The sequence below is a fragment of the Acanthaster planci genome, linkage group LG17 (genome assembly GCF_054643075.1).
Source record: "Acanthaster planci isolate LZ-2023a linkage group LG17, COTS_SCS, whole genome shotgun sequence".
Classification (NCBI taxonomy): Eukaryota; Metazoa; Echinodermata; class Asteroidea; order Valvatida; family Acanthasteridae; genus Acanthaster; species Acanthaster planci.
In genome coordinates this window covers 8,042,666-8,064,389 of record NC_141793.1, presented here as the reverse complement: position 1 = coordinate 8,064,389, position 21,724 = coordinate 8,042,666, and the positions used below count along the sequence as shown (strand labels likewise).

Here is a 21,724-nt window from a genome sequence, read left to right as displayed (position 1 = left end):
TAACCATGTTGAACCCAACAAGGTTATGCAGGATTTCAATGGTCCCGAGGGGTTAGAGTTAATGAAGTAAAGGCCCACCCACACAATCGGGCATGTATTTGTGACCCGCACTGCAAAATGAGTCTCACGTCACCAGAGCCACTTTGAGTTTTACTTTGTATTTATACAGATCGAGGAATTTGAGCTCTGTGTTTTGATGCGTCACTCAGTTTGGTATGATGAAAATGGACGTTGTGTAAATGTTCGTGTTGAGGATTAGCCTTTAACTCATAAGTTGCTCTAGCAACATGTGACTCATTTTTGCAGAGCAGGTTACTATTTCTTGAAATAAGTGAATGTATGTTTACTTACAGGAGAAGTTGAGCAGTAACATGTCACTGCTTCATGTGGTTGTATAAACTGTTTGGCTATATTTCTATATAATCACATGTACATGTAACACTTTTCTATAAAAACAGCTTTTGCACACTAGGTTTATTTTCAGCTACATGTACCAGTAAACTTACTTTCATATACTGTGGCAAGCAGGTGAATGGATAAGCTTGTTCTAATCAAGTTTTTTTTTAAGAAAGTGAGCGTATGCAGTTTGGCATGTTTTCCTTTCTTGTGTTTATTAAAAGTGTGATACTGCCTTGTTGGGATCTGGGATAAACCCCAACTAAGACTAGAAGGCAACTCTTTCACTGGGATATAAATCTACTTCTGCTACTGTACAGATCAGTGACAAGAAGTCATTTTTGCAATTCAGTGAACACATCACAGCTTGCTATATACATCTATGTACAATTGTCAGACACAACATATGCTGTTCAACATGTATTACAAATGGGATTATGGATAGGTGGTAGCAGAAGACCATAGAAGTGAGTTGACAAGTTTCATCAGAAATTGTTATTGAGTGAAATCTAATTGGTGATATTCCCTGGCCTGTTCCCCTACCCCCGATCTCCAGCTGTGAATAAATAGGGGTGATCAAGAACAGCACCAAGGAAATTATCATTTTCCTTATATCCTGCGGATAAAGTAGACCAAAAATGCAACAATAAAATGGCTTTACAAAATTCCATGAATTAATTGTAAATCAAGTTTTGGGTAATTTTTGCTTTTATTCATTCTTTGGGGGAGGTATTATTAGTGTTGTTTTGTTCTGAAATGGTGACTGTACAATGAGTAAAAACAAAAGAGAAGCCAAACAGAATTGTCATTCTATTCAGTGGTGTAGGGAAGGGGCACTTTTAATGCTGCCACCCACAAATCCCCCCCCCCAAAAAAAGGTTTGGTAGACTTGAGATGAAAATACTATCAGTGCTTTGAAATAACCTGTATTTCTTCCTAAATTGGAATTATGGAAGTACAAATTCTTTGTGCTTGAGACCCTAGCTAACTTCATCTAACTGCCTCTAGGCTTTTACAATGGTTATGACTGCTGCTCCGGTTAATTTTGTGTACAAATACCTTGCCTATTGCTTTTTATGAATATGTACTGCATTTCTGGGCATGACTTTAATGGGTAATTCACAATAGTGCATCTCTAAGGGTTTGCAATGTGTTGACCAATCCCAATACGCAAAATGTGTCAACCTTTTCCAGACGCACATTGGGTCAACAGGTTTCACACACTGTGATTGGTCAACACATTGCAAACTCTTAAGAGGCACACTATTGTGAAACACCTGTATTACAGATTTGTACATGGCATACATCATCACTGGTATGATTTGAAGTTATATTACAATAGCAATGGACTGTTAATGACAACTGCTTTATTATAAAGCCTGGTGGTCCAGTTATGTGGCCACCACAATTAACAGGTTGAACAGATGCTATCCATGTTGCATCCAATTCCCCCCCCCAAAAAAAAACCCTGGTCATGCTGCTTATTTTACCGACACCTAATTATATAACTATTGAAACTAAAAGCATAAAAGAAATGATAAAAATTTTGATGTAACTGAAAAGTCAAGTCATACACTATAGTGTCCTTTTATACTTGACAGATTTGATGAAGAAAGTCTAATTATTGAAATGACATTTTTCTGACACTGTCATACATGCATCCTTCCTGCATTACAACCTCCTCATGCAGTTTGCAATTTGTAGATGAAACTACACTGTATGTACATATAGTTTAGCTTGGTTTGGCACAAATCTAAAATGGGTACCCAATACCTGAAGACAAATTATGTATATATGTGAACACGTACATTTTTCTTGTTTCAAAAAGCTGAAAAACTCTGGGGAAACAGGCTTTCATCAAAATGGAGGCAACTTTACAAAAGCATCAAAAACCCTTTTTTTCATCTTTGGAATTGGGGCCTCACTGTCTCAATCTTTCACTAACTTGAATTTTAAAACTTGGATCCATTAGGGTGCAAGATGTGGTACTATGGGACAAGACATTCTGTGATCACAAATTGCTACTCCCTGCCGAACACTAAAACGTATACCTTTGAGGTTAAACATGGCTATTTTTTAAACTTTTACATTTTGCTCCCTTTTCATTTTACCAGTCTTTTACCGGCAATTGCTTTCATTGTACTTATTGAGGCTATAATGAGGCTTATTTTCCCTCCCAAAGTGGGAGGGAAAATAAGCCTCATTTCCCACGTGAAACACCCCACCCCAAAGATTGTTCTTTTCCCGGGGCGAGTTCAACCCCGCTTGGGACCAGGATTGAATTTTTATTCCCAAGGTGAGACGCTTTCCCATGGATGAGAAGGGGAGTGTGAAACGGGTCCAGGGTTCGTTTGCCTCGGGCCAAGCAATGGCACAAAGCTCACCAAAAGCGTGTGCTATTCTCATCAATTTGCATATGGACCACAACACATGCACATTATCCCTGCCGCTACGTCTGCTTATGAACAAATGGAAGAGAAATAAACAAATTGCTTTACAAGTATCATTGGTCGCATCAAGCCACTGGTAGGTGCCATTTTTTAGCTATGGCATTATTGGAAAATCTTCGCGTGCACTTCCGCTTCGCCGACAAGCTACTCGTGCACTGCGTTACAAGCATCACCCCACTTGACAAGAGTGAAATGATGGGCAACTTCACCCCCGGGTGAGGTAAATGTGGTTTTGATAGAAACAAACATGAATCAAATCTAGGTTGAATAGTGTGCATCACCTCAGGGTGGCCCAGGGCCATCCCCAGGGTGAGTGTTCTAGTGGGAAAAGCCCTATAAACATTTGTGGCTTTTAAGGTAGGAGAATAAAAATGTCTATACAATACTAATTATCTTCAAAAATTCCACTGGAAGTTACTTCTTTTCAAAGTTTGCATTTCTTGTCAAGTAAAACAGAAGAAACAGAGGACAGGAATATTAATGTTTTGAGAACTTGCATTCTTACTGATACCAGTAATTGTTCCATCCTTAAAACATTATTCCATGATTTCGTAATTATTTCTTTAAAATGTGTTCATCTGAAAAATTAAACAAAAACCTTTGATTTTGCATTCTGTGCCAAGTTCCCATGTAATTTTGCCAAGACACTTCACAAAATTAAGGTACAAATTAGGCTAGTTCTGTCGGACACTAATAGCTTAATAACTCAACACATCCTTACTGAGAACTAAAACCACTGTTGTAAGGAAAAAATTCAACAAATTGGTAATTAATACCAATATACCAATACCAATATATTCTGATTCTATATATCAAAATATAATTTAGATATGTATTTTCCACATTCTGCTCAATACACCGGTATTATGTCAATTTTTGCTGTCTTTCACAACTCCAGTTTTTCAAGATATTTTCCGTCTTTACTTGCTTTTAATGCTGTAATATTTACAGGAAGGCACCTTGTTTATGTACGTGAATGTTTCAAAATACCACTTTAAAAAAGCTGTAATGATTCAAATCTTATAGCATAGGTAACTGTGCCATATAAATTAAGGCACTTATCAAATCCTGAGTTTTCAAGTTGAACTGATTTTAACAGCTGAAAATAACACAAAATTGAGACTTTTGACACTTTTCAATAAAATGAAGCAGTTAAATAAAATACTAGATAAGTGCTTATTAGAATATTGTAAATACCGGGGATTCACAGCAGTGCCTCCCCAAGACTTTGCAACGTGTTGACCAATCACAATGTGCGAAATCTGTTGATCCTTTCCGAATACGCACTACGTCGACAGATTTCACGTATTGTAATTGGTCAGCATGTTGCAAACTCTAGGAGGCGCACTATTGTGAATGGCCCGTATTGTAACTTATTCTACTATCATATGCGGGTTGGCGAGTACAGTTTTTACAAAACTATCCAATGAGGACTCATCACTGTAATAATAACTTGGAGAAATTTCAGTTCAATTATAGTTTCCAGTCCCAGAGGTCATTGGCATATTTAGCTCCGCCCTTTCCTTTGGGCAAAGGGTTTTGTGATATTGCAGATTTTAAGTATATGCAATGCTTCTAATAGGTAGACGTGTACATGTAAATGCTACAGGAATATTACAAATTATATTATTTTATATATAATGATAGTTTTAAATTATGCTTAAAGCACGAATTCCAGAAATTCAACAAGTGATAAAGTTTCAATACTCTTTAAAATAAACTAAAATAATAAGTATACATATTTCAAGTACTATCTTCTTTGACAGGCTAACATGAGAGAAGATAGTTTCAGCATGTCTGTAAGGCCACTGAAGATCAGGTTTTAATTAACACTTTAGACTAAAAGCTAAGCACCATTTTGTAATTTAATTACAAGTATTTAAAAAAAATGAAAAGAAAACATACCTGAATGCATGTACATTCATGACAATTTAATGGACCAGTTTAATAAATGCATACCCACATAAACAAGGTGGACAATTTTTTGTAACTTTTTCAAATATAGGATTAAAATATTTCAAAATAACTGTGCTGAACTGACCTCATTTGTTGCACATACATGTACGTCTACCCAACTGGCACAGTCTACATGTATGTGCATGGTCAGCTCACACATTTCTTTACCATGGTCAATCACATACCATACATGTACATCTTCAAAGGTGGCAATGAAGTAATTGATTTCATTTTCCAAAAATGACAATACTTTTCAAAATGCCAAACGGGTTGAGTATGCATGCATTTCAATTTAGTGAGAGCATGTACACTGAGGTGCGACTACTGTAATTGCAATGTACACGTACATGAACACTGAACATGTAGAAAATATGTCAATTTGTTTTTTCCTTCGTAGTTAAGCCATTCTTGTCTTGGACATGTGCAGGTACTGATTTCTGCCCTTGTTCGTATTCCTCCATGATGTAATAGAAGACTAAAATGCTTAGTATTGTGCCAATGAATGGGCCCATCCAGTACACTATGATGTGCTCATACAGCTGATGACCCTTGCAATTGTAAGTCAGGGCAGTGGCCAGAGCAGGGTTGAACATCATTCCAGTCCATTCAAGACCTAAATTGTGATCAAAGACACAATATATATGTCAACAACACACAAAAAAATATTTCAATCCAAATGTAACACTGCAAAGGGTCACACTAATTTGTCAAAATGCCATTCTTCAATGCACTATTAACCTAACATGAAAGGAAATGAAATTGTACAAGTATGAACCAGTACATGTGCAACTTGCCGTCCAAACTTACATTTTAGCATGAAATGCTACAGCTGCCTTTCCAACAAAGGGCACAGGAAGGGATGGAGTATATATATGTAGCTATAAAATGTGTTAAAAAAATGAGCCTCTTTTTCGTTCAAATTCCCTCTGTCCCCACTGATCAGTAGTTATGTAATTACGGATGTATCATGTACATTAGAAACCATTTCAGACAGCATTACTTGAACTACATTATACATGGTATATGAATTGCGTTTGTAGGTAAGAACATTACCAAACATACAGTACATGTATGTATATACTGTACCAGTAATATCCGACTTAAAACGCATTTTACAACAAACATGACACAACACATCAAATGGCAGGGTGTCTCAACACTGTAGAGCATTATACTTTGCTCATGAGCCAACATGTATGAAGTTTACAGCACTGTAAAACTCATGACATACAATATGTACAATGTACATGTACAAAATACCGGTATTACATTCACAGCATTTTGTGGAGTTCCAAGCTGGTAATGCAGGCTACTACATGTACATGTACATCTGATACATGCAACCACGTATAAACAGACCAGTACCTGAACATGGACAGTGTACCTGTACATGTACTCCCATTTTTGACAGTTTTACAGAAAAGTTAAGTTTCTGTCACAAAATACATTTTAGAAGAGGATTTGTCATGTTCTGTACGGGGTACCGGTACCTAAATGTATATGTACAGTGTACGTTCATTGTATCCTTCCAAGCTTTACGATCAGGATAAGTTATTTTTCAAAATAAATGAGTTTCTTGAGGGCAATTGCAAGGACAGGTTCTCTTTTCCTTCAAAAAAAGAGCAGTTCAACAGCCAGGACTCAGTAATTGATGAGTTTACGTGTACCTTGGAGGCACGTACCTTGGAGGCACGCACCTTCTTGGCAATGTAGCATTGCAGATTCATGGAAAAAACTTCATTCTGGAATGAGGTATGCAGTCGACTCGCGTCCATGACACTGACACAAGTCAAGTGTGTGCCTGATTATGCTTAATGATACACTTTCATGTCAGTTTACACATCAATGAAAGTCTACAAACCATTCTTAGTTGACTAAATGATTATGGGTAAGAGAGAATTATATCTTGAAACAAGGGAGGTTTAAAGTGTGAAAATCACTTTTTGTTGATGAAAATCCTCTTGATATGCAGCTTAAAAAGGGCCACCATGTTTGGACCATACCATTATGCTTTGGGGTGATTTTGAATTTGCAACATTTTTGCGTGAAGAAAACTTATATAAAATATGACTTCAACCTAATCCAATTTATTTTCTACTTAATACATGTACCTCACTCTCACTTTCCTCTAATTTCAGTTTACGATGCGTTTGGTGAATATCAACCAAATGTTTTTACATGTAGGTGCTTTTAGTATTACCCATTCATGCAGACTCCCACATCTACACACAACACACATAAAAATCAGTGCATGTGGTATGTAAAACGAAATGAACTGTTTGACAGTGGTTGGCCAACCATCGCCAAAAAAGAGAACAAAAATTATGTTTTCTCGAAAACTACAGCATCCTGGGCAGAAATACTTTACAGATTGGCCGAGGCTGTTTTTTACTTTCTTTCAAGTAAGATATTCGAGAATTATTTGGATTTTACCAATGGTGTCACCTACATTCACTACCTTAAATGTAGAAGCATTTCAATCTGCCTCTCTTTGAAAGAGAATTAAGCGAGCTCATATGAAATAATTGAGGTTTTTATAAAGACAGACTATTTTGGGAAGGTTTTACATCCATAAGTATGTGCATGTACATACCAACCAGAAGGGCAAGGCAAATCAAAGAAAGAAGAAATTCAAATTGTTTGTTGCAAAGATATATTCCTGTATTTCATTTGTTAAGAATGGTCATACATGCACATGTATCAATGTCAAGTTTACAAAAATGAGTGCAATGTTCATTTATGTGTTTCACTCAAATGCTACCTTACACAATGCTCATTATTTGCATCACAAAGGCACAGGTTGTGTATTAGCCAGTACACTCATCAGTCAGTGAATCAAGTACATGTACATGTACTGTATTTTTGCGTTGGGGTTCGAGTCCCACCCGAGTACATGTAAGCTTGTGAAATTTTTCGTAAGCTCTCGGACAAGCACTGAGCATACAGTGTTTATCAATATATACGTTGGGTAAGGGCAAAACCTGTTACATAAATCAAAATTACTCGGAAAAATTTTTAGAATTACTAGTAGAGTACCTTGATTCAGTGTATACATGTACCAAATACGGTAAAATAAAAATTCAGCTTTGTACATACACTGGTATCTTTTACAATTTTCATAAAGTAATGTACCTGTCAACTGTAATCCCGGCCCCAGGACTAGTGGGGAAGATAAAACAGGGCCAGCGTGATAGTCCCGCCCAAGTCCCCGTAAGTTGCCCGGCCAAGGCGGGGCACCCTTTTTTGTATTCCCCGGCTGATCCCTGGCCCTAGCATGCCGGGCATCATTGTGGTAACCCCCGCGCAATCCTGGGCCTGGCGTGTCGGCCGTTATGACCAATCCCCGCACCATCACTGCCCCAGCATGCTGGGTTGTGACGCAACAACCATGCAACTACAAATAAATAACTAATAACTTTCATTAATTTCTAAAAGTGACACAGAGTCGGTCGCCATAAGTGCACGTAAAATGCCACTGAAATAAAGCACGGGGTAGCTGCTATAATTTTACCAAACTTTGGCAAAACATTCGTCCACAAATCTGAAGCACCGAAATCAGGGGGCCGATGACCCAAATCGCTATATTCTTTCTTTGCGGACGTCTCAGAAATAATTATGGAAATTCATCCAATAGCAAAATTTGTTACGCACATTTTTCAATTGACCAATTGAAACGCTCGTCATGTACATGTGGCCGTGGCCAATGCCAGCCCATGAAATAATTATCAATTATCACAACATTTCATTCGTTTATTGAAGATTGACCAAGACAACCAATGATTTGAAATGTATCGACAAAAGACACGTGACCAGTGCTACTTGGTCGAAAGATTAAATTACCACGTTGTAATCATTTATCAGTCCATAGAAAGTGGGGGCAATGTTTGTAAAAAAGCAAGGTCTGTATTTTGTACGCACTGATCCAAAAATGAAGCGTCATCTTTGTCAGGTTTTCCTCTGTCAGGGTAGGGGAAACACTTTGTATTTTAAATCGAAGCTCAATGCTATAAAATTTTACCGATAGACGGTGTAACAAATTGTACAACCATGGCCAAGTCCATGCTATCGTCCCGGGTCAGTGGGGCAGCCATTGTACAACCCCGGCCAAGTCCCTGCTATCGTCCCGGCCGGCGGGGCACCTTTTTTTTGGACATCCCCAGGTACGTCCCCGCTACATTTTTGACAGTCCCGGGTCCCCCAGGGCCGGGATTACAATTGACAGGTGCATAATATACATGTACATGTATGTACATGATGTATATGACCATTAAAAGTACTTTGCCATGCCACTTTTTAGCCTCCCTATTGCTTGCAGCCTTGGTTGCTTTAGTAGCATTTCTGAAGATGTCTTTTTTCTGATAGCAAGCTGGGCCAATCTACATGTACATGTAAGTCGGATCACATGGGAGGTGTTGTGTGATCATCTACATGTAGAGCTGAAAGACCTCCCCAGAGTAGGTGTTGTGTGATCATCTACATGTAGAGCTGAAAGACCTCCCCAGAGTATCATGTTATCATCAGAGAAACACTCCACGAGAGAGAGAGAGCCACCAGATTTCCACTGCCTTTTTGTTGTTGACATTTCAACACCTTTCCCAGCTTGTATCTTTTTAATCCATTCACCAAACAATTACTGGTAAACGTAGTAATCCATAATCAAAAATTAAAAATGGGGTGTGCCTGCCAGCGCTTTGGAGCACTGAAGCACGAAATTGTAGGTAGCGTTCTTAGCTTTGCTGTGGTCTTTTTCATGATTTGAAGTTTGCAGAGTGGTAACACAAGATGCAAAACCTAATCTAAGTAGTTTTATTACAATTCAAAGTCATATTTATATTAAATTTACTCAAAACCTCAAATGCATATCTTACCTGACACAACCACAACGGCAGTTGTGAAAGCATTCACCATTTTGTAATACTTTGGCCCTCCCAGCCCAATGCCAGCAACACTGCGGGACACAAACATCGCTATGGCCTCTACCAGAGCTCCTGTCAATAAATTCACTTGTAGAGCTGATACACATGATACTCTGACCATCTTGGCATGGTTAATGTGTACTGAACTGGGTGCAAAGGTATGCCAAACAAAGAGCATATATCGGAAGGCAAGCAACCCTCCAACCACCTCTGCAGCCATCTTCAGAGCACCATTGAGAACACTGATTTTCCTTTTCAGAATCTGCTCAAAAATGGCAGCAGGGTTGCCGAAAGCGTCAAAAGTAAGACTGTATCCCAATCCAAGGCAGAATATCCCAAAGGCATAGACCCAAGTACCATGGGTGCCCAACACAATGCCGTTTTCATATACACAGCTTGTGAGTTGGAATGTACACAGAAACTCTGCTACAAACTGATAAATGGACCTTGGAAGGATGGTACTTGTGGCAACTCGCAGAGCTTGTGTGAGGAGAAAAGTACTCAGAAGAATCACCAATGAAAACACGAGCGACATGTTGATTCAATCCTCTGAAATAAAAAAAAATAATGGCAATTACAAGGCCTTGAATTTGGTAATTTTTAGGGCAAGGCCACTTTGGCCTTAAATGAAGCAAAATTATAGAGGGCATCACGGCCAGTTGGGAGAGCACCAGGCCAGATAAAATCTTTAATAGGGGCACAGAGGCTAAATGCCAATATGCATTCATCAAAAACTTTTGACAATCAGAACATACATGTACGTGTACACCGCGCACACGTCGCCTCGGACACGGACCTCAATGTAAATCAAATGTGAATTGTGTATCACACATACATGTACACACCGAGAAAGATAAAGTCAGGCGACTGCATGTGAAATCTGCTGCATGTACTCGTGCTGAGTGTACGAATAGACACGATAGAGGCATTTACCGGTATTTTTGCAGCAGGGGTGTTGCTGCTTGAAGTATTGGCACATTCAGAACCCGTGCTTCTACATGTACATGTATGTAGAGAAATGTATGGTACATGCATGTACCTGTACAATGCATGCTTTGTGCGGACGTATACGATGTACATTCAGTACATGCTTGGACTCGATCCTGTTTTTTTAGGCTTATGGATGTTTATGTGAAAAGGGCATAACGGCCAAGGCAAATATAGGGCAAGGCAAAAGTGGCTGTGAGGACGGAGACATTTTGTGGGGCACCTCGGCCAGTGAGAAGGGCAATGATGGCACTGGCCGTAGTGGCCGTCATTCATCCCAAGGCCTGAATTACATGTGTACATGTATGGTGTCACTGCACTGAAATTTTACATTTTTATGAATTTTCCCAAGATTCTTTACAACAATTACACTGTACGTATTTTCTAAGTGCTTGCCGTTAAATACTTCGGAATTTAATAGTTATATTTTTAGGGCAAGTTATGGAAAGAGTTCCCTAAACAAACGCCGCTTGACACCCTGTGCACAAACCCTATGCTACATGTATGATATTGGTGTGAAAAATTCTAGGCCTAGGCTATGTGTTTTCTAAGTAAACGACTTGGTTTTTCCCTTTTCTGGAAATGTTTTTGCTGACAGCTAATAGGTATGGCGTACTATTTATGACACACATTTCTGTCTCTCTGTAGCCTCTTCCGAGGTGATGCAACTCCACAAAGCGACGGCACGACGGCTTCCTTGCATTGTGCTGTCACATCGCACCATTGCCTTCTTGCCATTATGTTTGTAAACACAAATGTCTTACATCCTCTCCTTGTTGCAATTTTTTCAGCCTAAACATTGCTCCTTCCAACGCCGGTCGCATCGCACTGTCGTGTTGTACATGTATGTTATGCCGTGCGTTGCGTATTGCGTCATCTGAAGCATGACAAAACACATGACACAAGGCATGACGGGACGCTCTGTGTGCTGTCACCCTTTGCTTCATGGTGTCTATAGAGGGTGCCTTGCCCTTTACTGTTTTCTTTCATTTCGTCCCCTGTGCACAGAACATGTACATATACATGCTATACATGAACATGTAGGTAGCAGGCTTTGATTCTGTTGTTTTTGTTTATGTATTCTTTGTAACCTTGTGTTTTCATTAAGAGTGAGTTGTTGAAGAAAAGGGTTTTTTTCTTATTATTTTTTCTTTTTAAATCAAATGTAATTAAACAGAATGTTGCAAACAACTATCGGCATTGTCTTCAGGAAATAAATAACATTAATGTCAGCCACGACCGTGTTTTAGCTTTTCCTGCTCTAATTCTGATCTTTCTAATAATAATTCGTAAGTCCATTCTAAGCTATAATACATCAATCATTATTACATGCTTGGTAATGTAACATGGGGATCTGATGAGAAATTATATGTGTGGCCAAACAGAGTTGAAGAAAAGACACCGTCACAATGATAATACGGTCTACAGTGTTTTATTCAGAAACACAGACTAATATCATTGAAAGTGTGGTGCTGATGAAGTTAATGAGGAAGACTGAACTGAAGGAAGACTGAAGATGGACCACAGAGAAATATCTTAAGGTTACAAATCTACCACAAATGGGAACTTCATCAACAGAAATTGGACGGAAATTGGAACAAGGATCCGATGGGTTATTAAAGAGTGACAAATTCTGGGCTCACACTTATTATGAGAGAGTTCATGTAGTTTCTACATACATGTACACGGATTTTCTATTTGCTCTTTTTTCATTTTTTAAAAATAAAATATGACAGAAACCAATTGAAATTGATGAATGGATGAAATAAAAACAAGAAAAATCAATGCCTGCGGCTCAGGGCATGTATTTTGCAAGCACGCAGGACGGAAATGAAAGAAAACAGTGATTAAACCCTCTTTAAACACCATGAGGCAAAGGGCAACAGCACATGACACATAGCATCATGCATTGTGTTGCTTCATGCTTCAGGCAACGTACAGTAGTACGTGACACGACACACGACATACGATGCAATGCAGGACGATGCAACGTGACAAAAGAAGAGATAGGCAGAAATGTGCGCCGTAAATAGCACACCATACATGTAAATACATGTACTTGTAGGTCACTGTTAAGTGAATAATTATTCGTTCGCATATGGAACTTTTCCCCTTGCCGTCACTTTCTGATGGCTGTTAACATTTTAATTGAAAATTAGTGTTGTTTACACATGTTTCCCGCAATATTGACCAAAGGCTAGGCCTACACACACTTTTAAAAAAATCACTCAATCATGTCCAAATGTTAAACCAGGCGATTTGTAGAGTCCAAGTTACTCGGACTAACATACATGTATAATAGTTGGGGAATGAGCTCAGTTTCAATAACACTTTTGCATACGAATGGTTTGATGATGGGTATCTTCAAGTAGTAGAATGGTACTGAAGAAAACCCATTTCTTGAATTCAGCATTCCTAGCATTAAGGGGTGGGACCCCCCGATCCCCTCAAAATTCATGTTTTCTACACAAGTCTGAAACTTGGCCCTATATAACCAGTAATCATCAGTGACTAAAAAATTATACAAGTACATGTAGCTCAAGAAAAGAAATTGTCTGGCATTACTATTTAAGAAGAGCCCTTTTTAAGGATTCAATTACACTTCTGCACACAAACAAATTACTTTGCTTTTTTTGTCTCATCTGATGTATCTGGAACAAAAATATTGCTCAAGAAAGGCTCATTCCTGGCATCTTAGAAAAAGAAGGGATGTTTTGACCTTTACATATATGTGACAAAAAGGGGTCCCATGTCCCCATTTACACTTTTGCATGCATGGAAACTTGGTTGGCATTAACATAAGTAATGAAAACAGAAATGATGCTCAGGAAAGGCTCATTCCTGGAATTTTCAATTTATAAGGGGTCTTTTGACCCTTAGAGTGACAAAAAGGGGTAATTAATAAGCTTGAGAAACTTTTCGACTTTAATGGTCCTATCAGAGAGATAAATGCCATATTAAGACAAGCTTCTATACCTAATATTTGCTGATAACTTTGAAAAACATCTTGAAGATGAGAAAGGGTCAGGGGCAGAATGCCATTTTACCAGATCTACATGTATATTGTACTCACTGAAATTTTGAGAAGACCCCTCACTGGAGGGAGATTCCCGGAAATCAGTTTCCAGGAAAGAAGCCAGTTGAGATGACCGTTTACATGGAAGGAGATTCACAGAATCAGTTTCTAGATAAGCTATTTAGTCATGTTTTTGCAACAGGTATGTACATCTTTTTAAGCACTCATGTCCAATGGGTCACTATAAAAATATAAGTTTAAAGTGGCTATGAACTGTGCAGTCTGACAAAGAGCATATAATCTTGCAGGTTTGTTACTTAAATAATCACAATTTCTTCTTGTTGACCAATGCACATGTATATTAAAGGCCTATTACGTAAGGCAAGGTTGATACTACACAGGCCTGCCCCTTACGTCTTCTAGGTACAACCTCGTAAATATGGGGACTATCAACCTTAGACACATGACTGTAATTTCTGGCTAAGAGGAGAATTTACGGTGTGTCTGAAGTGTGTGTTGTCCTCCCCATCTACATGTACATACATCACTTCCCTCAATCTCTTTCAGATAAATTCGCGATTCAAAAGGTTCGCGCTAAACTTCTGCAAACTGTGACTTCTAAGAAAGAATCTGCAAAAAACATAATAAACAAGCAGCAGGATCACAATATACTGCTGTCAATATAGAAAAACCCTCACTGTCCACAAGTGAAAATGACTGAAGCAAGCAAAGGTAAGGACTTAGTTAGAAAGGCTCATTTTCTTGAATATAGGCCTTCCTACATGTTTTTGTCTTTTTCACAATTTGTCCCATGTCAAGCACATGACATTGTGGAATTTGTGAAAGTCGAAAAGGTTTATTCTTTTCCTGAGTTAGGCCTACTAGCATACATGTATTTTTTTTATCACTGAACAAGCTCACAAAGCCCCTGGCTACTAGAGCGAGAGGAAAACCTCAAACCTAAGGGGTACGGCCATGGTTATCCCACTGAGATTAATCTTAGGACAATTTCCAGGCTGAGCGTTGCAAGAAAATCGGGACCAGTATAGTTACAATGGATTGGCTCTGATTCTGCCAATTTCGACCCGATCAAACCAGAACTGATATTTACCGGCTGATCTCCACCTGCTGCATCAGGGGTCTCAAGATGGTTAGTCCGTACAGGTTAACCATACGCTCTCACTCAGCTCACACACTCAAGATGTTTTTAGTGGGTTTGGGGGTCCCTCACCCTTGAATGCCGGGAATGTTGAATTCAAGAAACAGGTTTTCTTACAGTACTAGTACAACTACCACTACTGATAGACATGATAGAGATAGCCATAACCAAACCTTTTGCGTGCAACAGTGTAACTGAAACCTAGCAGCGCTAGCTCCCGGTCTGTAAAAGTATTGATACATGTACACATGTACATCCTGTCTAAGCCCTCCACACCATGTCCACCGTGACGATCGCTTTACGGTCACTTCGCCCCAGTTCAACGTTGCCCCGTCCCCACTTCGCCCCATTTCGGCTTTGTCCCATACATGCTCGAGTGTGTTTACAAGCACAAGAGTCTTCACAAAATGGTTGAAAGAGGAGTTCCACAAATGGCATGGAGTTATACATGTAGGCCTAAATAGAAAACTCTACGGCATTCACAAAATTAGTGTCACCTGCTCAGAATAAAAAATAATTTTAGTTTGTATTTCATGCGCACGAATCATTTCGTGCACTAGTAATAAATTATTTTGTGTGCTCCAAACAATTTCGTGCCCTCGAAATAATTTTTTTGTGTGCTCGAAATCATTCTGTGCACTCAAATTAAACCATTTCGTGTGCTCGAAATAATTTATTTTGTTTATTTTTGTTTGAATTTAGTCCCCCTTGTTTGTTAAACAAGAGGTAGCTTGTTACCCTGTTTTGCGATGAATTTAGCTAAGATTTTTCTGCCCCAACCTAGCCCTAGCACACAAGCTGCCAGACCTCCCCACATTCCATCAATGAATTCTAGAAATGATTTATTTCAAACGCACAGAATTATTTCAAGCACACGAAAACAATTACTTCGAGCGCACGAAATGACTGCGCGCACACGAAAAGATTTCAAGCGCACGAAATGGAAATACAAACTAAAATTATTTTTGTATTCTGAGTTTTTAACTCATGTCACTTTAGGGGCTCCGTACCTTTGCTTCTGTTACTAAAGAACAGAATGAATGATAATCGGTGGGGCAAAGTGGAAATGGGGCAAAGTGGAAATGGGGCGAAGAGGGGATGGGGAAGTGGGAATGAGGCGAAGTGGGAATGGGGCGAAGTGACTGACGATCGAGTGGATTTCCAAAAGTAGGCCAAGGCCCTTAGGCCTAGCATGGAGGAATTACTAATTAGGATCCATCATCTGATCATGGGCCAGTACTAGTAATAAGTATGTAGGCCTAACCATGGAGGTAGAATCACTACCTCCATGGCCTAACCTGGTAACTTACTCTGCGAACTGTCATTAAGTCATGGAAGTTGTGTCAACTGTCTGCATAAAACAAGTAAAATCAAGGCTTCCATGAGGCCGTTCACACCAACTCCGCATTTTGGTGGTCTCTTTCGGAAAAAAATTTTAAATGAGAGCTGTGCTGCGCACAAATGTCGCGGCTACATGTGCATTCTAGTTGACACTCCACACATACACATGCCACAGGTGCCACGCGTGCATGCACCGTACCCACTTTACACGCGGTACGAGCACAGCTGCAGATTTCGTCAGTGATCTTAACACTGGTTCGCCCGATCCATTAAGCGAAGTTTGGTGCCGTAAACCAACGACAGCAGTACTGGATCCACATAGCCCTCGCCACTGAATATATAATCCATGTATTACAAGGTGATCTTCCTTATAGCAACATCGAAACTGGCTCTAAATTTGCGCACTTTCACCTTTAGGCGCATGCTTTCTCTGCGACTATTTCGCCTTCTGAAGAGAGTAAGGCCCACTTGGTAAAGGAATCCCATGGCCATTTAGGAAACATCACACCAACTCAACTTCTCCAGAAGGTAAGCCTACATTACTGATCGTAGGCTTTTGAATCTTTGACTGTTTGATGAGAACTGCGACCTCTGTATCTGCGTGGACGTGATGTGAAAACAGAAAATATCGCTCTGACCTCTGGTGAGACAATAAACTTCGACGTTCGCAATGCATGGGTACAGGTGTGGATGACAAACAAGCGATGCATTTTATGCACAACCCTATCGGGGAAGTGAACATGGTGAACCAGTCAAAAATCAAGTTACAGTTTTCTACTAAATATTTTTATGTATCTGCTCATCAACTCACAGATATGCGACAGGGAGTGGGGCTTATATGCTGGTTGGAGGTACTGGAGTGTGACGGATCCTGCTGTGTATTTTAAAATACGTTTTCAAATATTTGTAAGAACAAATCACCCTTAGCGTAATTGCCTTTTTTAAGGGCACTAGTCACTCTATATACAGGCTGAAAATGAATGTGACTGGTCAAAGTGGGATGAATGAGCTGCAAGTCGTCACGTTGATTGGACAATACTAGAACATTAATATTCACGAATTAGTCAAAGCACAGTCCTTGACAAAAAGTGGTGTTGTAGGAAGGAATTCTCCAAATTTTCCTTCTCTGCCAAGCTTTAAACTTCGAACTTTGTGAATATCTTCATCCCAAATCAATAATGCAACACTTTGTCAGAAGGGGGTGGCTTGAATTGGAGTATGAAATAAAATGGAAACAGATTAACGTTTTGTAGGTACACTTCTCCCATAGTGTTGTGCATAAAATGCATTACATGTATGTCATCCATGTACATGTAGTTTCCATGCAACATCATGAACATACATGTACATGTATGTGCAAAGCAAAGGGACTGAACCTTGAAATTTTAATGAAAACTTGGGGTGGTGCTATATAGAGTCAACATTGACCATGTTAACAAGCGTCAACAAAGCATCAGCAAGTTATTCAAGCATATTTATGCAAATTTTTCATAATATTACATATCAAATTCAATGTATCATATCTATTTGAAATGGTATTTGAGTGACAAAGTCAGGCCTGCTTATGCAGCGCAGTGGCAGCCCGACCAGCCGCCATCTTGTTTTTGCGTCGACGGCAAACATGGCAGAGGAAAGAAAGATGGTGGCCCCCATACATTGCGAAAAAATTTTGTTTTCCTGCAAGATTCTGTAAGCAAATTTGGTGCTTTTTAACACAGTAGCACTCACTGGCAGGTGTTAGTCTTTAAAATATAATAAAACCACGTTTAATCAGTAGACATGGTAGAGGGCATTGTTCATGGTATTTTCAACATTGTGGTTGTTTGTTTTCGACACTTTGTTGACGCTACATGTACATGTACTTACCCACAGAACTATCCTCAGAGTGGGGGCCAGTCTACTGGACTCCCTCCGTATCCTAGGCCCTATAGAGGGATCCCAATACGACGCTTTTAGCGTCGATCTGCGCACTTTCGCGTTTGAAAACGACTTCTACAAATTGGAAATCGCCCAAAGTTATACATTAGGGTATTGATGGGGTGAATGATCTATATACGCAAAATCATAACCTTAGGGTGTGTTCAAGTGAGCTACTCGTGTTAATACGAGTATATTCCTGAGCGTTCGAACGGCTGAAGTATGACCCGTGGGCCAGCTAGAGTATATTCTCTCTAGAGAGGGCTAATACTCTGCACCCGAGTGATAATATGCTCACGCATGCTACTTGTGTTAACAGGAGTAACCGCGTGAATGTACCCTTACATTACTCAAATAGAGTACAAGGAGTTGAGATGTGACGGCTGGTTCCTGTTTACCCAGGCCTGAACTGCTCACTGTCATGACTGCCAGCCCATGCCTGGGTAAACAGAAATTAGCCGTCGCATCTCAACTCCTGGTGCTCTATTTGTATAATGTAAGGTTACAGTTTGAGGGTCACAAACTTGACCCCATGATGATTCGAGCTGTCAACGTCAATGTGCACGAATGGATAAAGTCCAAAAATGAGCTCAAAATTTTTTGAAAAGTAGGAGGTAAGATTACGTAGTAAACATGGTAAAGGATTAATTCAGAAGCGTAGAGGGTATGGCATACATGTACATCAGGCATTTCCAATCATGAAAATTCTTTCATTTCGAAGCACTTGAAAAAAATCAACAAAAATTCCGTATATGGCCATGTGGCTGTAGGGAAGCGCAGCGTTCCTTGAGTAAAGCCTAGGATTCCAGTACAAACTACACGTAGTAGTTTTGGGGGTCATTTCAAAATCCTTATTTTCCTGATATTTATTTTGTCTGGGATATTACCTTTAATTTTCTTGCAGATATAGCTCTAATAAACACATGTACATGTAAGACTCTTAGAATTTTTCAAAGTACATGTAAATGTTAACAGGGGAATTTAATAGTTTTCATGAGGACTTTCTTTCAGAGGGAAGAAAAGTCTGAATAAACCTTTTCACGTTTCATGTGCACATGCTCAAAAGATTTTATAGAGCGGAACAAATTCATGACAAGAACTTTGCTGTTGCGTATTGTTTGGCGGAGAGCTGCTCGCAAGCCATTGTTAACTTTTTTCACTTAATCACGCAAGGCACGGCCTGCCATGCACCATAGTATATATACGAACTCAATTCTGATGAAAATGAACAGAGGGCGCCCTGCGAAAAGAGATTTTGCTCGCACATGCACTAATTGAAAAATATGCATCGTGAAATTTATGAATGAATGTCTTCACCCGACAGCCGCCCAGCGTCCTGGAAATTTGTGTGATGATGATGTGTGATATTGTTTTCATGTTCTCTTATTAATTTCAGTTTCGAAAATGAAATCAGAGAAAATACGAAATCTTTCCTTTTTTTAACCAAATTCCAAAAAATAGGTGGATACTCAATTTTCCCATGCTTTGAGGTAACTTTTCAACCCAACTCTACCGGCCCATACCAAAAAAACCTCAAAGATGACATCATTTATGCTTCTTAAAATTCTTCTGATTTCGACCCCAAAAAATAAATTTTGGCAGGAAATTTTATGTTTTGTTGAGGGTGGTAGTCTTGCCAACAACCCCAAAGTCATTTGGTCCGATCAAAGCTCATCCCCCAGTCGTAAGATAATACTACTACATGTACTTGAAGGTCATCTCATGTATCTTGGAACCTGCAATTTTGCTGTGATGGCAGTTAACAAACTTCATTAGTTTAGCCAAATTGCTCGGATACTCACTTTGTTTGAACTTGTGAGGCAATTTTGAACATTTAAGTAGTCTACTGATAGTAAAATGAAGTATATTCTGAAATGGCCAATACTTTTAAAAGTTTTTTCAGTGTTATCATGTGAATTTTGTACATGATTGAGTGATGCTTGCTGGGTGGGGTATTTAAAACGGTGGCTTGGTCATGCTGAAGTCTTTGCGAAATCTGCAATTTTGCCGTTTGCAGGACATTCTGGGGGTAGAAAATGACATTTGCAGTGTAGACATGTTTTAAAAGGACGGGCATTCTATTATGGAAGTGAACTTCAATGGAAGGATGAAATTCAAGCTGTTTATTGGTCATGTGCTGCCCATCCGTATCTGTAGTGTACGTATGCCCACAACTGATAACCCATTTAAACTTGATCAAGAGAAGTTTTACCATCAGTTTCATTGCATCTAACTTGAAAGTGTGCATGCTGTGATAAGTCCTTGCATGTTAGCAATGTTGCATTGCTTTGATGTGGACTCAGACACATGTGTTCTCCGAGTGAAATGACCCTCACATCATGACCATGCCATTTCAGAACATAGCATGTGATTTGAAAATCCACCAACCTGTGTTCAGACATCTTTTAGAATCATCATACATGTATGTCCACGTGAAAAACCATGTGACAACAAGTGTAATTTTAATAAGTGACTCTGGTCACCTACCAGCTTATTACAAATTTTAGAACTTCAACAATTTGTGTCTGTAAGTGCAATCATTTTGGGGGATTATGTTGTGGGACTTCTTTCCTTTTTTATTAGGGGATTTTTTAAAGGAGTACTAAAAAATAGGTAAAAGGTAACTTATGTTAAACTTCTCGAAACCTACTTGTACATGTACATTAAAGGTTACATCTAATCTACGAAGTGTGCTTATTTTCCCTTAAAATGTTTGTAATAGCCATTAGAAAGTGATAAAGTATCATAAAAAGTGAAATGTAGCACTTTACATTTAGGGCCTACTCAGAAAGCACCTGGAATTTTTCAGACCAGTCTCATAGGTTTGTGCACAGGGCATTCTTTCTAATACCTGCATAAAAATTTCTATTTTGGAGAACATATCCTACAGCAACAAACACTTGGTAACTACAACCCAACTACATTAACAAAATTAACTAAATTAAAATGGGTTTGATTAGTAAGCAACCAGTACAGATCACTTCCTTGGGTGTACAGTGACAACTGGATACCCCGAAGACTTGTCACAAACCCAATTTAGTGGTCTGGTAAACCAACTGCATGTGACCTACATGTACATGTACATGTACTGTAATCCTGGTATATTCATGAACAGTAAAAGCTAAGCCTTGATACCGGTACATACGTATGCATACTGGTATTTAAAAATATCCCTAGCCTCCAAAACCTAAATGTTCAACTCCTGCTGTACGATTACATTTTGTAATCTCTTAACTTACATGTAGGTGAGCTGGGACATGGCATGTTGCCTGAGCACAGTTTTTGTCGCTTTTCAGGTTCTCGCACACTTGCAAACATGCGTTCCAATTTATTTGTATATGCATTCAGTTGCCTGCTCAGGTAGGCATGGTACTGGTGGCCTACTGTACTTTGAGAATTCACGGCCAAAGACACTACTGTACTCCGTCACCATTCCAACTTAGAGTTGTTGAAGTAGTAATCGTGATCCCCACTCTTGTCTGTTCTTTCTACGCTTGTCTGCTCTCCCCAGACAGTAGGCCTACTGGGCCCAATTTCATGGCACTGGCTAAGCATATTTTATGCCTTCAGAGTAGGCCTACATGGC

The 21,724-nt window shown here is 39.2% G+C and overlaps 2 protein-coding genes across 4 annotated transcripts in view; one reads left to right on the top strand and one right to left on the bottom strand.

Moving 5' to 3' along the window:
• Positions 1 to 442: 442 nt before the first annotated feature.
• Positions 443 to 16,468, bottom strand: LOC110984228 (aquaporin-11-like). The gene is made up of 3 exons (XM_022244189.2): positions 16,191 to 16,468; positions 9,671 to 10,267; positions 443 to 5,415 (listed from the first exon to the last, which is right to left on the bottom strand). Exons 2-3 carry the CDS (start codon positions 10,251 to 10,253, stop codon positions 5,177 to 5,179), a joined length of 822 nt encoding a protein of 273 aa, XP_022099881.1. The 5' UTR covers positions 10,254 to 10,267; positions 16,191 to 16,468; the 3' UTR covers positions 443 to 5,176.
• A 128-nt stretch (positions 16,469 to 16,596) lies between these two features.
• LOC110984227 (5'-AMP-activated protein kinase subunit gamma-2-like) overlaps positions 16,597 to 21,724 on the top strand; it is a 61,718-nt gene continuing 56,590 nt past the window's right edge. Inside the window, exon 1 of one of the 3 annotated variants that reach the window (XM_022244185.2) lies at positions 16,597 to 16,749. The gene's annotated coding sequence lies outside the window, so the exon portion shown is untranslated. Of the gene's footprint in view, positions 16,865 to 21,724 lie in introns of all 3 variants that reach the window. The other 2 variants (XM_022244184.2, XM_022244188.2) reach the window with 2 other exon arrangements.

What these genes read in the sequence shown, in the direction of transcription:
- LOC110984228 (XM_022244189.2), bottom strand. Translation starts at nt 10,253, where the DNA reads ATGTCGCTCGTGTTTTCATTGGTGATTCTTCTGAGTACTTTTCTCCTC. An exon ending in TGCCGTTGTGGTTGTGTCAG is followed by an intron (nt 5,416 to 9,670) that starts GTAAGATATGCA and finishes ATCACAATTTAG; the next exon opens with GTCTTGAATGGACTGGAATG.